This window comes from Amphibalanus amphitrite, unplaced genomic scaffold, assembly GCF_019059575.1.
Source record: "Amphibalanus amphitrite isolate SeventyFive unplaced genomic scaffold, NRLGWU_Aamphi_draft 000076F_arrow, whole genome shotgun sequence".
NCBI classification, from domain to species: domain Eukaryota; kingdom Metazoa; phylum Arthropoda; class Thecostraca; order Balanomorpha; family Balanidae; genus Amphibalanus; species Amphibalanus amphitrite.
In genome coordinates, this window is record NW_024881572.1 from 591,543 (window position 1) to 608,766 (window position 17,224).

The window sequence follows — 17,224 nt, forward strand, 5'->3', positions numbered from 1 at the left end:
GCCGCTGACTGGCGGAGAGATAGACGGGCCGCCGCGGACCGGGAGAGAGACAGACAGTCTGCCGTTCCGGAACGGCCAGTAGGGTAGTGTGGGGTAATTTGAACATATTTTTACGTCTTCTCCGTTGTACCAAATTCCAGTTCAACCCTGGATGAAGAAAAACTGCTTCAGTAGCGCAAGTGTCACTTGCTTTCACCATGCAAGCCTCATTTTTGGACGAGCCGAGCATACCTTGAATAGCATAGCCTCACTTCTCCACCAAGTCACGGTGTGTTCAAATTGCCCAACCGTGGGGTAATTTGAACATACTGCCTTTACCTGTCATAAAAACGATAGTCTCGCCAGCACCGATGTTGTTTGACCCATAAACAAATAGGCAGAACGATTCTAAACATACCTTCACTTGAAAAATCAACACAACAGTAAAAATAACAGTTGCAGAGTATCAATATCTGCACGCTGCACACCGGTCAGTTGACAGAATTCGCCCCTCTTCAATTAACAGAACGTCTATCATTTTTGTTCGATAAAAACTCTCCCAACCGTACTACATCTGTTGAAGTGGTGCCAATCGAAACCTGGACATTTGGAGTTCTGATTTTGTCCAATGTCCAATTCGGAATTGTTTGGACAAAGGTAGCAGACTGGACAATATTGGACGATGGCTTGCTACACTTCAGCGCTTTTTATAAAGTAATCGTGCATAGCATTGATTGGCGAATGGAAAGCTTGTTAAGATCTCAATATAATGAACACTTTTCGGCTGGTAAAATTACATGATAAGCAGTATAAATGACGGTTTTGAGTGTTGATAGCTGCATAATTTTCGGACATATTTGGACAAATAGTTGACTTTAACATTTTTGGACGGAAAATCAACAAAAATGCCGGACATTAGACGGATATTAGACGTAAATTTTCTAAAACTGGCATCACTTATCTGCTACTGCCTTGGGTCGAAAATATTGGCAAAAAAAAAAACTGGGAGCGTTGTTTTTTTCGGAGCTATCCCTGTCTTCATTTAAATTCTCACACTATGTTCAAATTACCCCACGCTAAAAGTTATTTTGCCATTTTAAAAAACAGGATTCAAAAGCAAATTTCTTGGATTGACGGCGCTGATTCGGTCATTATACAACAAAAGCCGTTGCGTATTAGGCGCTAGCAATGCAAGATTTTGCGCTGCAATAAAGTTGCAATGACGTGTTGTTAGGCGTTTTCCTTGCGAAATTGATTTTTTTACACTGTGCGTCAACATCTTCATTCCCTGAAACTTAAAACCCCGTTCATATGATAGCCCTTTTAGTTACGATAATTTCTCTCATTGGTCTTATTGTCATGCCACTTATGGATTTTCCGTAATTTTGTGTTATTCACACTATGTTCAAATTGCCCCACATGTTCAAATTACCCCACCCTACCCTACGGCAGATCAGACCCGCCCGCGATCGACGGCAGTCGGTGCCGCGTCCGGGCCGCACGCTCTGCCGGCCGAGCGGCGCGACCCGAGCCGCAGCAGAAGTGACCTGAAACCGGCACACCCTCGGCTCACCGCCCAGATCCGTGACGGGAGCTCCGGGATCGAGCAGTCCAGCGGACACGTGCGACAGAAAGCCGTCACCCGGGAACGAAGACGGCATACTCAGCGTTCAGCGGAACTGGAGGGGGGGGGGGGGCAGTTGTGACCGGTGACCGTACCGTGACGGCTCCGTGTTCCGTGAGTGGCCCGCGACTCGTGTCCGAACCGGTGGCCGGAGCGCCGCGGCTGTGGGCCAGCAATACGGGTCGGGGGCGGCGAGCGTGACCTTTCCGGCGACACTGCAGAGACCGTCCATTGTTATCCAAGAGAAACTGAAATTTCTAGTTTTGATGAGAGAAAGGATACTGCATTACCGTACCTACACAAACAATATACAAACGGGACATGCGCTACTTCGCTCGCCGGCCGCTGCTCACCGCCGCATCAGATGAGATGTTTGCCCCATTACCAATGTTTAGTTAGTCACGCAGGTGTGCATGCGTATTTATCTGAGATTGTTTTCAGCATGGATGAGTGTTACTGTTTATCGAACCATCTGTTATTACACAAACGCATGTCGCATTGTTATTTTACATTTTAATATACCACCGTAAACGCGATGTTCCGTCTTTCGTAAGAAGTCCTCTAAAAGTTTAGCACCTAACGAGAGGCTTGAAAATAGCAGCAATTCAATTAGTAGACTGTGGAGTGGAATTGAACACGTTCTAGAACGATGAGCACCGGGCAATTTGGCAGCGTCTCAAGTAACCCATTACCTCGACGTCAGCCATAAAGGACGTGAAAGTTGAGCATGGAACTTCAAATGCGACCACAGTATGATAGTAAAATCCATTCAGATTTCCGAGCGTTTCAACCAAACGTGACTGAATTTTGCGGCTCCCCTTTACACCACCTCCCAACGTCTGTACGTATGCCGTAGAGTAAAAATGTTGCATTCATACAGCACTTCTTCCGGCTGTAGGCCGTAGGGGTTCATCGACTGGCTGAGAGGAAGCTCGCACCTCGGACCAGTTCAGCACCCGGTGCCGTCAGCTCCAATCCACATCATCCCGGAGTCTGAGACCGAGCGGCGTCACCCGGTACACAACACTTTCGCTATTTACACTGCCGTCACGGACGGCAATCAGCATCCGTTTTCTACGCAACAAAAACCAGCCTTCCGCCGTGTGTGAGCGGCGCGCAGTCGTGGCGCCGGTGGGCCATTCGGCACGGTCGGCGGTCGCGATCCGCCGCCGCTACTCTGTGATTACCAACACCACCGTCAGCACCTCTGCCGCCTCCGTCCGGCCGCGGAGGCCAGGGACCGGGGACAGCGCCGCAGCATCGCTGCTGTGACCGGCACCGCACTCCCTGGCCGGGTCAGCAGCGCGCCGGCTGACCGTCCCCCGGCCTCCCCGGAGGACAGGGACCGGGGCAGCAGCGGCGCCCGTCACGGCCGCGCCCCGCAGCGAAAGTGGTGCGCCGCGCCGGCACGGGTGGTCGGCAGAGGTGATCCGATGTGCGCGCCCGGGCCGCGATCGGCGAGCCCTGACGCACCACGCAGCCCTCTCCCCCTTCCCGTCGGTCGGACCGACTGTACTACTACTGTCTGGCTGGTGACCGGGTCACAGAGACCTCCAGTCACCGGCACAAACCACGCCATCACTGCCCGACTCCTGATCCGAGCACCAGCCGCCGGCAGCGGCGGTGACACGACCCGAGCAAAACGTCTGCTCTCGGCGCACCGACTCCTGCTCCTGCTCCTGATCTCCGGTCGGCCGGAAAGTGGACCACTCATCGTACGGCCCAGACGGTTCAACAGGGGGCATTTTCCGACGACAGCGAGAACATTGAGGTTAATGAATGTTTCCAGCCATGACCGAACAACTGTACCGAGTCTGAGCGACTGGAGAGCTATCGGTACCGTCAGAAGCAGCAGGACCAAGCGAGAAATCAAGTAAACGTAGTAAACGAATGTATTGTTCCAGAAAGAGCAACTGACAGGCAGGGGCGGCACTGTTAACGCACATTTTAGTTATGTAAAAGAAACTGCATACTTAATATTGTCGCAATATAATTCAGGTCGGGCGCAACCACCAGTTCACTCAGATTGACAACCATAGGAGTCCGTTATTGTTCAGTGGGGAGGAAACAAGCCAATTATCACAAGGTTTCTCCAGTTGCAACTGGCGACTCCTCCTATATGCCCTGCATCCGTCCTCACCTACCGCGTACCGCACTGACGGCGCGCCGTCACCGCTCCACCCGCCGCGCTGTCACCATCCCGCCGGATTTGGGGAGACCAGAAGCGTCCCACGGCTGCGCCCGGGCAGTGCCCGCCCACCCCGGTCGGTCGTGCAGCGCCGCGCCGGCACCTCGGCGGCGCGGCGCCCGCCGCCAACCAAACACCGCAACAAACGCACCAAACTCCCGAATACAGTCAGCAAAACACCAGAATGCAGTCCGCGGTCCGCGCGAGAAGCTGACGCCGCCGGCGCCGGGGCGACCCGCCGACCCGCGGACGGTCACCGGAGGCGACAATTTTGGAGCGCGCGCGCCGCCGGCGCCGGGCGGCGGGCGGGCCGGCCTGGAGCCGCCCAGCTGCGCCCGGCACCGACGGCGGCCGGCCGAACGGAACGGAACAGGCAGGTCAGTCGTGCGTCGGGAGAGCTCCTCGCCAGCGGGCGGCCCGGCCGGGCCGGCGACGAGGAGCCCGGCTACTTCTTCTTGGGGCCGCCGAACAGCGGCTGGCCCTTGTCCTTTCCGCGCAGCTTGATGCCTGGAGGGGGGAGGGAGGGAGGGGGTCAGGGAGGGCAGGCGACGGTAGGAACGTTAAACGTACTAACTCTAACTAGCCGCCTCAGCGACAGCAAATAATCCCAACGGAGGTTTCAATAGTAAAATTCTTACATTAGGAAAGAATGACGATCATGAGTGCCTAACGTGGTAGAAAATACAAAAGTCAGACAATAAGAATGAGCTGCTAAAGAGTTTAAAACAACACTACCAATGATCAAATTAATTAATGTCGTACAGAAGACCTCGCTAAACCTAGCCCTTATTCCTAAGCGGGTTTGAGTCGGAAAGGTGCAAATGTCCATAAAGGTACAAATGATCACTCACCGATGACCTTCTCGATCTTTCCCAGAATGACGTTGTTGGGGATAGCCTTTCCCTGCTCGTACTCCTGAATAATCTGCGGCTTTTCGTTGATTTTCTGAAATCGCGGTGGTGAAATCACCCAAATCAACGGTAATACGAGAGTTCGGTGGGCTAATAAATATACCATATGCATATATCAATATTCATTAGCCCACATTCATAGATAACATGAATCATATTATCTATGCCATAACAGATTCATGTTATCTATGCCATATTCTATAAAATATCTTCAACAGAAGCGCCAGAGATATTATACGTACTAATCTAAGCATTGGCAGTTGTGCGGTCACTATTCTTTTATCTTTTTTTCTCTCAAAGCTCACGAAGTGCCGATCCGTAGGCGCTCGGTTTCGATGTCCTATATGCAAGAGTAACAGAAAAAAAGAAAAGAGTAGAAAGCATAAACGTTAACCCGCGCGGGGCTGGGGGGGGGTAAATTTTACCCCCCCTCGCGAATTTTTGCGATATCTCAAAAACGGCGGCGCGCAGCGCCGCCAAACTTTCAGTACCTTTTCTTACATCAATTTGACACGTTCCCTGAAAATTTGAGCGAAATCCGTCGGAAAATTTTTGAGAAATTGACGTTTTAGTGACGTCATGTTCGTCATTTTCGCCTCAAAAACGGCAAAAGTTCAAACGCCGCTAACATCTTCATTTTTAAAGGAATCAAGACGTAACAAAAAAGGTTATACGTAATTTTACTTTGTCTATCAAATGGCTATCTCGGTTTTTTGAAAATTTTGGATTTTGGCCTAATTTTTTTCAAAAAACTGACTTTTTTGGGAAAATCATTATAAAATCCAAAATTTTGAGTCTATCGAAAAAACCGGAATATATGTCAGAGAAGTGGTCTATGTGCACCTACATACCAAATTTTAGAAGAATCGGTTCAAAAATGTGGGAGTTATTCAAAATTTTATGACGTCACGACACACAAAATTTTTGAAAAATGACTTTTTTGGAAGTTCTAGACCTCCTACGGAAACAAAAATAGCACCATTCGATTCGCCGTGAAAAACTGCATCAGATAGACACCTTTTTAGGCCTTAACAACCAACTTCAAAATTTGACCTCACTTGACCTGACCTTGACCTGACCTCGACCTGAAATTCATCCAGAGGTGGTCCATATCACTTATTGAGTGTGCCTATTGAATTCTATGAGTAAAGTGACCCATAAAACATGTGTCGCACATGCCCTTTTCTATATTTTGTTTTTTGGTGACCTGACCTGACCTGACCTGACCTTGACCTTGACCTCTGAATGATATTGTATGCAACTAATATTGTCTTGGTAGCCTAAGAACACGTTTTGGGCGATCAGTCTCAGTCCATGACTCCATTCTTCGGCAACTACGGTGCAAGGCCGATACTGTAGAAACTTGCAATTTGTACCCTTGACCTGACCTTGACCTTGACCTCAAACTTTAAATTAAGTACATGTTTTTAGTGGTTCGTGATGAGAGCTTTCGATTGGCGTTTGAATTTTCCAAATCGGACCGTTAGTTCGGGAGATAACAGGGGGGGTAAAATTTACCCCCCCCCCCAGCCCCGCGCGTTCGGCTGGAGACCCCAGCCCCGCGCGGGTTAATGGAATAATTCGCCATCAAATTTACGGTTCCCTAACAGAAACAGCTACAGAGCCGTAACAAATTTTAATTTGGAAAAAAATATCCAACAAGCATTGGCACAGCCGGTTCATGAGGTACACTAAAATTGTGACCTTGCCGTCGGGAAAGACACTTCTATCGTTTTCTTTTACGGTGGCAGCCCTCTGTCGTCTGCTATGTAACAGCTAAAATCCCAGTCGTTTATCGAAACCTTTCAGCCGATCTCTCATTATGACTTAACGAACTTTAAAATCAAAAGCCACGAATCTAATAAGCACAGTTGAGTGACCCTGAAGAGCTGTAATAGTTGCGAAGCGTATCTTGCGAAGATCATTGACCTGCATCAGTTGCACGAGTTCTTAAGCTTCCTAAATTCCTCCAAGGCCCGCAAACAACGATCGCCAGCAGACCTCCTTTTGACAGCAAAAGAACAGTGGATGCCGTAAAAGCGACAAACAACCGGCGGACTATAATTGTCACACTCACGGTGGAGAGGTCCTTCTGCGAGAGGTTCTTGGCCTGGCGGCCCTGCTGGATCAGCTTGCCCACGTCCAGGGAGACCTTGCTGTGTTTCAGCTCGTCGTGCTCACTGTCCAGCTTGGCCGTGTTCTTCGTCACCACGTGCTGTTTGTTGGTGCCGGCATTAACTGCGGCACACAGACGGCGTTAACTGCGGCACACAGACGGCGTTAACTGCGGCACACAGACGGCATTAACTGCGGCACACAGACGGCATTAAATGCGGCACACAGACGGCGTTAACTGCGGCACAAAGACGGCGTTAGCTGCGGCACACAAACGGCGTTAACTGCGGCACACAGACGGCGTTAACTGCGGCACAAAGACGGCGTTAGCTGCGGCACACAGACGGCGTTAACTGCGGCACAAAGACGGCGTTAGCTGCGGCACACAAACGGCGTTAACTGCGGCACACAGACAGTACAGTAACTGCGGCACACAGACGGCGTTAACTGCGGCACACAGAATGCGTTAACGGCGGCACAGAGACGGCTTTAGATGGTTGGAAAAATGAGGTAACAGCGTCCTTCCTATACAAATGCGGTTGAGTAAAAAAAAAAAAAAAATACGTCAAATTGACAAGGATAGGTAAATGACATATTGAATAGCGTCATTTGTAGTCTTTCCGTAAATGCCTTTGTTTCAGAGGCTCCCTAAGCGAACGATAGCACACATAGGCATCGTTCTTTGTGACCTTGTGGATCAGTGCCTGTTCGACGGCTTTGCGGCAGTGAGCTCGAAGCCAAAATAGTGCACGATATTTGGGCCCCGTGTGTTTAGCCCAGCTGCTGGCAGCTGGTGAGAGAGCTCCATATATTGGACCAAGCGGCACCATGTCGTCAACTGATCTTGGTTAGAGAGTTCCACATTAGACCAAGAAGCATCTCGTCGCCATCTGACGACTACAATGCGTCCTTCCCACGAAGGTCACATGATAAGTGTCACAGGAGATACGGTCGGGACGCGAGAGGTCAGGTTACAGAGGTGATATTACGCAACACACACTGTGAATAGTGCACACAGAACTACAGACATCCAGTTAACTCCTCAAATAGCAAGCACTCTCGACAGCAAGACGCGCCGCCGGCGTCCGGACTCGTCGGCAAACAGCGCCCGGCGCCGCGGTACTCACACTTTTGCTGCGTCTCCACCGCCTGACCGGTCCGGATGGCCTGGTTGACGGCGCTCTCCGACCGCATCTGCGCCGCTTTGGGCGCCTTTTTGCGCAGTACGGTCACCTTGTCCCAGTCCTCCATGATTAGGTCCCTGCAATGACGGACAGAGAGGTGACCTCTGGCCATCAATATATGTACCACGACACAGTCAACCGCAATAAAACATATGCTATTCTCAGTGGGCATGAATGCCCCTGCCCCGAGAGCGCTCACAGTGTACGTGCTACTTTAGTACGATTCGGTATTTGAAAACATTTCCATCCAGAATATTGCCGGTATCGTAGCTCAGTCCTAGTCCATCAAGCGTTTGACTCCGTGTGGTGAGGGCACACGTCCCGGGTGCAACAGTCCGGTTCGAAGCGCGACGGCCGCTCGATGTTAATGAGGCTCCTGACGGGTGTGGCAATGGTTGGTGGTAGGTCGTGGCCAGTCGAAGTCAATGAGGGCCGTGAGGGGTCCGGCTAATGGCCATGTGCAGCTATGTGCCTTCATTACACTTCGGACTCCAAATGCTGTCATAGAACCGGCATTGTGCGATAGGAGTGTAGAGATTTTCGATCAGGTCATCGCTGAGGTCCCTGGAGGTCACCAAAAGGAAAAAATATTACGAGAAGTCCTGATTTGGACAATTTTCACAATTTGGCGTATAACTCGTGAACCAAAAGAGCTTGCGCCATGGAAAATCCCGCTCAATAGCTCTCTTAAACTCTTTCGCCATAATGTCCTCAAACTTGACCTCAGGTCAATTGTCTGGCCCACAGAGGGTAAAAACCACCAAAATAGATAAAAATGCATCATGTCTCCATAAAAGAATTATTGCTGAACAGCTGCTGGTGGCATTTTGTAATCTCTGCTAGCATGAGTATGACCCTTTTGCTGGTTATCAGCTGCAACCTGTCCATTGCATATGGGTAGAATGGTTATGGTTCTGTAAATATCTCATGGTTATGACATGTTTGTTCAAAGCAGAAGGAAGTTGAACAGCTCTCAGAGCAGCAGATGCATTTTAGGGATAATAACCTTGAATCACACAGACTCTCCAGTAAAATGACTTAACAGAACATCAGAACAGAACAGTAACAGAAATGAGAAGAGGTTTCATGTGGACCCAAGGGACCCTCCCACCTTCAAAAAAGTTAATGAATTGGCATGAAAGTGATGTCCCTTGGTTCAAAAAGAGCGAAAACGAATATCTACCAAATTTCACCGAAAAATATTCACTGGTTTTCAAGATATTAGGCTTTTACTTTTGTTTACTTTTTGGGATCTCCCCTGTTACTAGCGACTTTATTTGGAAGCAATAATTTGGCAGCCTTAAAGTGCGGCAGACGTTGCGCGCAAAGCAGCGTATACCACCACGTGTTAACGATGGTTTTAGTCTAAGATTTAGAAATCGTTAGATCTCCGCTGACGTCACAAATTCTAAGGGGGCATTCCAATGCATTAGCCCCTTAGAATCCGAAAACTGCAAGTTTGAAATTCCATATCTTCGAATTAAAGCATTTTTCGATGTTGTGAGTGCCCAAACCGGTATTTGCAGGCCATGGCCACCAATTTGGCTATCTCAACTCAAAACTAATGTTAAGGTGGGAGTGTCCCTTTAACCCGCGACCGCCTGGGGGGGGTCGGATCCGACCCCCCCCCCTCCGTTTTTCTTGAATAACTCATGAACCGCTTGCGTTATCAACTTGAAACTTGGCATACCTTCTCCCCCATCAATTTGACGTCTCCTGTGCAATTTTTAAGAAAAAAAAATTCAAAATTTTTTGAGATATATCGATTTTAGTGATGTAACTACATGGCGTTTTCGGTCAAAAAGTGGTAAATGTTTAAAAAATCGCCAAAAATCGAGGTTTTAAGCAAATTGCAAATTAAGGACATGAAAAGACGCAGCTCAACGAGTTCTTTAAAATGGCTATCTCGGATTTTCCATAAAATGCGGTTTTCACCCCTAAAAATTCAAAAAACTATATTTTTTGGAAAACAGCTAATAAAATCCAAAATTTTGAGAATTTCCAAAAAACCGGAATATATGTTATAGAGCTCTATTAGAACATTAGATGTCCCAAATTTCAACTTTCTATCTCGATTTTTGACCCCCAAATTGTAAAAAATAGCTTCAACATGCATAGGGCATGGTGACGTCATAAGCATTTTCGCGAATTAGAGGCACTTCTGAACATCGCATGTGAAAACAAATGGCACCACTAGATTCCTGGGACAAAGCTCGTCTAGAAAAGTGCATTTTTATGTCAAAAATAAAAAGTTGAAAAATTGACTTTTTTCTTAGCCCTCGTTTAGTTATGTATGGTATAAACAATTTTTTATGCTTTCAATGCACACTTATCACCAGCACAGTGACTTGGGGTCACATATAACCATTACCATCGGATTTGGCGTGAAAAAAGCCATAAAACATGTGTCGCACGCCCATGTAGCAGAAAGTGAAAACCGTGACCTTTCGTGACCTGACCTGACCTTGACCCGTACTTGGTATGACCCCTATACGCACATGGTACCTTCACTAGGTTTTTGAGGTCATTTGTGGTGAGTTTCGAGCAGCAGCTATCGATTCCGCTGTCCGTAAGCCTAATCATGCAAAACCCCAGAATTTGACCTTTGACCTGACCTTGACCCGAAAGTTGACCTCAATCGTAAAATCTTAAGAGTGCTTTGGGAAGGTCTCGTAGAGACCTTTCGAACGCCGCCTCGCGGGGCTCGATACGACCATTGGTTCTCGAGATAGCAGGGGGGGTCGGATCCGACCCCCCCCCCCCCAGGCTGTCGTGGGTACGGAAATAGCCCAGGCGGTGCCGGGTTAAGCAGTGTTTGTGAATGGCCTATAGGCCTGTTTATATTTTAAAGGGACAGTATCACCATTTTGATGAAATTTGACATTGCATAGGCCCCACCTTTCTGGTCCGGGAACTGAAGACCGATCCTCGAAACTCCACACCGTTATCCCGCTATCGCCGCTCAAAGTACGAAAGGTGTACCACACTTTGAATCGTGCTTCACTATCTTCACTGTTTAAATGTTTGCGCCGTTTTGAATTGACCGCCAGTAATAAAACTTTTACCCTGGTCATTTCATCAAATTTTATAAAGCCAAAACGTTTTTCGCACTTATTCATCACCGTTAAATTCATTAAATAGTCGTAGGCAATTTCCGCTGTTTCCTTCGGATTCTAGCGGCTCAACAAAGGAATTCCTCCAGCTTGAATCACAATCTCCCTCCAATGTATGACGTTTATCACGTGATTGTCACGTGATATTTTCTCCCATTGTCAATTGTCACGTCCAATTGTCACTCCCTCCAATTGTCACGTTATATTTTTATAGGCAATACCTAAGGCTACCTCTCCCTAAGGACAACTCAATCAGAAGAACGACCGCGTAAGCGTAGCGTCAATAATGTATTATCTGCGCCAGTTCTGTAGTAATTTTGCATGCTTCCAAACTGGCGGCCATGCTTGTATAGTGGTGGTTCGCTCATGAAAATGAATCATGAAAATGAAATGTGGTTGCAATATTTTTCACCGAGTTCGGTCCTCAAACTATGTTTTTCTGATTCAGAAAAATAAGAAATGCTAGTAAAGAAAAAATCAGCTCCATACATGGATTTTTTTTTCGATGATACTGTCCCTTTAACCCTCACCCGTATCGTTCTTTTCTTTCCCAGCCGCGAACGTGTAGGGGGGGGGGGGCGTTGAGCCCCCCCCCCTTGCCGTTTCGCCCCTGATCGAGCTAGAGCTTCACGGAAAAAACGAGCGTGTTGCCCGTGACGAGAGGAAGCCGATGATACCCAATTTTAAAGTCCTAGGTCATTGGTTGACCTTCCAGGTCAGGTCAATGACCCAAAAGTCGGGAAAATCGGGACCTGTTAGAACGTCGTCAAGTATGGCTACTAAGGGGTTTTCGGGGTGCTGATCACGAATATCATGCTAGTTTTGATCACAGATGATGTCTTCATGCATTTAGGCTTCGTAACATGTTACAAAGGAACCAAAACTACTTCGTAAATGTTTACATGGTTGCTAAATTCGAATTCAGCTAAAACAATTAGCCTAGAAACATGTAAAACTCGAAAAAGTGAACCAAGGTCATCAAAGGTCAATGACCTGACCTGACCTTCAGGTGACCTTGACACCCACCCTAATGCATAGCGGCAACATCATATCACATGTTTGAATGCTTGAAACTACGGAAAGACTGTAAACGCGCGGCTAATGCGAGCCGACATACGCAGAATCACGATTCCGGCCAAACATGGTCTCGAAAAGAAGGGAGGTCACAGGTCAAAGGTCATTTGGGTCAGGGTCATGAAATTTTCAGGGTAGGTGTAAAATTGATTAACGCGAGGGTACTGAAAGTTTGGTCGCGATCGGCCGCTTTTTACACGAGTTATTCGCGAAAACCGAGGGAGGGCGTCTCTTTGACCCCCTCCCCCACCCCCTATACCAGCGAGGGTTAAAAAATAGTGATAAGAAATAGTTTAAATGAATTGAATGGGTACCGAGATTTACAACATTGTGATGTTCATAAAATTTACTACCTAACCACTGTATTCAAACACTAACCAGATAACTTCACTGTATCTATCTGCCATTCACCAAACCAAACCAAAATATTAGTCATACTGTGAGTTGCTTTTCAAGAGATTATGCCAGGCAAATATCATCATATTGCATATTCTTTATATCATAGGAAGATATGTGCCCATATGAAGTTAGATTTACATCATGAGTAATGTCAAGGTCAGGGTTTGATGGATCCAACCAAGCCCAAACCCCAAGGTCAGTGGTTCATCTTATCCATATCAGTTACCTATGATTATTACAGCTAGTTCCTCTTAATACAGATAACTGAATAACACTAAAACTCAAAAATTTTATGTGAATAGTTCAAAGAGATGCCAATGTTACTAGCTTGAGCTCCGGCTGCAGATAATATATTCCTGCCCGGGGCCGGGATGATTCAATAAATGTCACCGAGGTTTTTTAGCGAAAACTCCGAGGGCCGTTAGGCCCGAGGTGCTTTCGCTAAAAAAGCGAGGTGACATTTATTGAATTTCCGGCCTTAGGGCTGGAAGGTGTTTCCCATACCTGCCAAAAAGCTCACAACTATAGGATAGTGACGTCAGCAGCCGTGTGGTTCAACGTGTTTAACCACACCCCTTGAACCACACGGCTGGTAATATTAAAGCATTGCATTATACTTTGAAAAGTGTGGTACAGTGCACGTGCCGTTTAAATGCCTGGATGTCTCGATTTAATCATGCAATGTAGCAGGTATGGGAAGTTACAATCACGGATGGGTACCTAATTGTAATAATTGTGAAACAAATCAGTCGGTGACACACCAGGGAAATAAGCTAAAATTAGAGCGCTCTATTTATTGCTTCCGCTACTTCACCGTCTCCCATAGGGTCCTGTGTTGAGCTGGTGTCGAGGCTCTAAAAATGACGCCGATTTTCGCACCCTTCTCACGAAAACCGCTCGGACCGCCTGGAAACTAATTGTTCCGCTCTAAAAATTTCATGATTGACGGGAAAATGAACGAGGAAAAGATTGGTCCTGAAATAATTCTGAACTCCCTGTAGAACTTATCGAAATATGGCTGCAAACTAGGAGCATGTCAAAATCGACAAAACAATACAAATAAACTTACCGGGATTTTTTTTATTTTCCATGCATCTGTGTATAAAATCAGTCGCTTTTTCGGAAAGATCATCTTCTGTTTAATAAATAATTTCACAATCGCAATCGAGAAAAAAAAACATTTCTGCTGTGACAGCAGTTTTGGCATTGTGCCAGTTGTGTGGCGTGCGCGGTGCTGCGTGGTCGTTGGGTCGGAGTTGTGAGTATTTTCGGTGTTTTAAATGGTTGATGGCCATTTGAACCAGCTTTATATTATTTCCTACCAAATTTTGCATCCAATTATTGCTTTGAAAGACCATTGAAACTCCTTATCTCTTAATGAAACAGGATCATATTCATCGTCGACGAAAATGGCGCGGGACTCCATGTGCGTTTCGATCGAAATAAATCGTAAATTAAATAATATTCGATGATAAGTATCATATTCTAGTGACACATTTTCATAAAATAAGGCATAAACTTTGCAAGGAAGTCAACATTGGATAATTGGATGCTTGTTTTGCTCACATATCCTTGTAGTAGTCAAATGGCTTAATTGTTAGATAAATGTAAATATATGTTTTGGCTTGATGTTTGCTGTGAAACCACCCAGCCACTTGCTGGTTGAGTGGTTTTCTGATAATTACCTGATAATCATTTCTCCTTTTCCTTAAAAGAAACTAAAATTCTTTTCAAAGTAACCCATTTTTAGGAAAGGCGGCTTGCTCATTGACATTTCATGTTCTTGTTTTGTTATTGCTGGCAGTATTTTGATACAATAATGCAATATGAATTTTTTGCAATAATAAAACCTAAGACAAACTTAGTTAATGCGTCAATCAAACACCCAACAGAAAGGTTGTGAGTCCTTGTGACGTGAAGTAGAATATTCTATTAATGCGTTTTATAGAATATGCCAAATTTTAAATTAAGTTATTATTTGATACTGATAGCTGAGCATGTGAATTATGCCACAATATAATTTCATTTTCTGGTTTTGAAATAGCCAGCAGTATTTTACTTCAACAAATGTAATATACATGGAATACATGTTGTTATGTTATGCTAAAAGTTTAATAACAGCCAACAAAAGGGGCTGTTTCATCAGATAATGTTTGTACCTTATGCATTACCTTTCTTTTCTGCAGGACCATGCTTCCGCTGGGTGGTCGACATTTGCCTCCTGAAGAAGTTGAGCAGCATGAAGACCACCAGATGAGGTGTCTGCAGTTCATGTGGAACTCTGCAGACTACAAGTGTTATGCCAACCACAACCAAAGTGCTGTGATCATGGAGGCATGAACCTCATGACAACACTTCAGATTTGCAGTTTTACCAAAGTGTGATTCAAACCACCTGTGGCATCTCACTCAATGCGTGAACAGTGTGATCAATGTGCAGTGTTCAGCTGCAACTAAGACATTTATTAGTGACTTGTTTTGCAATTAGCCACCAAAAGCATTTTTGGGCTGGCTGCTGTAATTTGTTGTGCACTGCGCAATAGTGGTAGTGTTTTGTCACTTGGCAAGTTGTTAGTTGTGCATGTTGCATGTTTCTCTCCCCTCGGCCCTCATTATCAGTTAAGTGGTGAATTGGCATCACTCAGTCTCCCCTGATCTCCATTGACTGTCTGTCAACCACCTAACTTGAGATGGTATTTGCTAATAGTGTCAGTGTCAACCACCTAACTTGAGATGGTATTTGCTAATAGTGTCAGAAAAGAATTGCTTGTAGACATTTTTAGGAAAATGAGCTCCGTTTCATGCGTGTTCCAGTGGTCATTTTGTCACATGTCCCATAGTGTAATAAATGGAAACTGTTGTTCCCTTTTGAAGGTACTCGCGGATGCAGAAAGCGTTGGGCCTAATTAATAAACGCACCCTCCTATCAGCGACGCACGAAATCGACAAATATCATCCTTTTTAGAACAGGAGGAAACGAAAACTTGTGAGCATAGCTGTACCTACAACAGTGCATAAGGAATTGAAAATCTGGGAGTTTTTGAAATTCGGAGGAACTCAAGTTGTCGACAGGTATGCCCCCTTGTACATACGTCAAAGACCGTCAAAAAACAAACGTCTACAAAAGAAGGCAGTATTCGTATTTTCGTTGTAATTGCAGCAGCCTAGCAACATGCATTGCGGTCCGATGGCGAATTACACTCGTGCTCAAAAACTATGCCGGCAACTGCCAATGCACTTAGGTCATAGATGAGGAGAGGAAGGGTTATGTCAAATGTCAACATCATAGAAATGGCTTCATCTATTGAGCTGTGCCTATTGTACATAATTCAACCAATCTATGCATTTCGTTTCTTGCAATCTACTCATGCTTTCACTCCAGCTTCAGAGTAATCATCCCATATTGTACGTCTTAAGATATTGATTTCTATGACGGTTTGCAATTGCTAGCCACGACTTATCTCAGTTTGGTGGCCCCGCATCGGTCCACTCGGCCGCTCTAAAATTGACTTACGGAGGAGGATGGTGGCTTTTATTTTAGCTTCTCCGCTGACTGCGGGGAGCGCCGTCGCCGAGGTAGGAGCAATAATTAGCTTATGTTTGGGACTAATTTCCACGCTTAATTAACATTTTAATGTTATTTTAATTAATTCATGTTAATCTTTGACGCATTCTCTTTCTATTGATACCATCCACGGGTCTGAGAAGTACTGCCTTGCTGCGTAAGGGCCGATAAAAGATCACGCTTTTAGGGGTATCTCTTCAACATGGGGCAGGAGCAATAAATAGAGTGCTCTTATTTTAGCTTATTTCCCTGGTATGTCACCAACTGAAATGAGCCGATCATTGTTATCAACGGCCCTGTTTCACCGGTGATAGCAGCACGAGCACGCTGCTTTTACACGTGTCAAATTGGGTTTCCATGGAAACATCAACAGGCCCATTGCTCCAACACTACCACAAGTGTGACGTCAGCTCGCGCAATTTGATAGCAGCGTGGTAGCAGCGTCCCGTGAAACACCGCCCACAAGTCTACTGTCTAACTGAAACTAGGAGAAATTCTATCGATATATTACACTTGAACTTTATTACATATATTATGAAGAAATAAAAAAGCTCAACACAGCTTAAAATATAAACCCTGATTCAATTTTCAATGGCAAGATGAAGGGCATGGGCCATCACCATGGACGATATCAGCGCAAATAACAACGGGCCTAAACAACCATTTATTTAAGGTTGCGGCCTCTAAAATTAGTCCCGAAGTTAATTCAAACTTTTTTAGTTTGTTTTTCACCAAAAATTAAATAAATGACGGATTATCCCTTACAAAGAAGCAAAAATCCCAGCCTCACCACTCCAGCAACGTGTTGATAATAAAGAAAAATTTTGTGCCGCACTTGTGACAAAAAACACAAGTCTTTTGTGTTCAATACGGTGTAAATTGCTGTGCGCCTGCATCTCAAGGTCTTTTTGAACCAATTGGTTGAAAGAAAAACATGAAAATGAACATTTTTACCTGTTACCAGCGAAATATTGAACAGTAGAACAAAGTTGGGTAAGTAATTGGGACGACGGTGAAAACAGGGCGCCTGGGGCGATTTGATCAAGGTTCGTGAAATTTACACGTGACGTTTG

At 45.9% G+C, this 17,224-nt stretch overlaps 1 protein-coding gene across 8 annotated transcripts; it reads right to left on the minus strand.

Annotated features, from left to right (window-relative positions):
• Positions 1-3,477: 3,477 nt before the first annotated feature.
• LOC122379398 (endothelial differentiation-related factor 1 homolog) lies at positions 3,478-17,159 on the minus strand. 8 transcript variants are annotated; one of them, XM_043361575.1, is made up of 5 exons: positions 17,106-17,159; positions 7,945-8,078; positions 6,780-6,940; positions 4,643-4,736; positions 3,478-4,298 (listed from the first exon to the last, which is right to left on the minus strand). In XM_043361575.1, the coding sequence occupies exons 2-5, from the start codon at positions 8,066-8,068 to the stop codon at positions 4,237-4,239; spliced, it is 441 nt and encodes a 146-aa protein (XP_043217510.1). In that variant the 5' UTR covers positions 8,069-8,078; positions 17,106-17,159; the 3' UTR covers positions 3,478-4,236. The 8 variants fall into 8 exon arrangements, with proteins under 8 accessions (XP_043217510.1, XP_043217515.1, XP_043217508.1 ...); XM_043361580.1 differs by having other exon boundaries at positions 17,113-17,131; XM_043361573.1 differs by lacking the exon at positions 17,106-17,159 and adding an exon at positions 16,942-16,977.
• Positions 17,160-17,224: the final 65 nt, after the last annotated feature.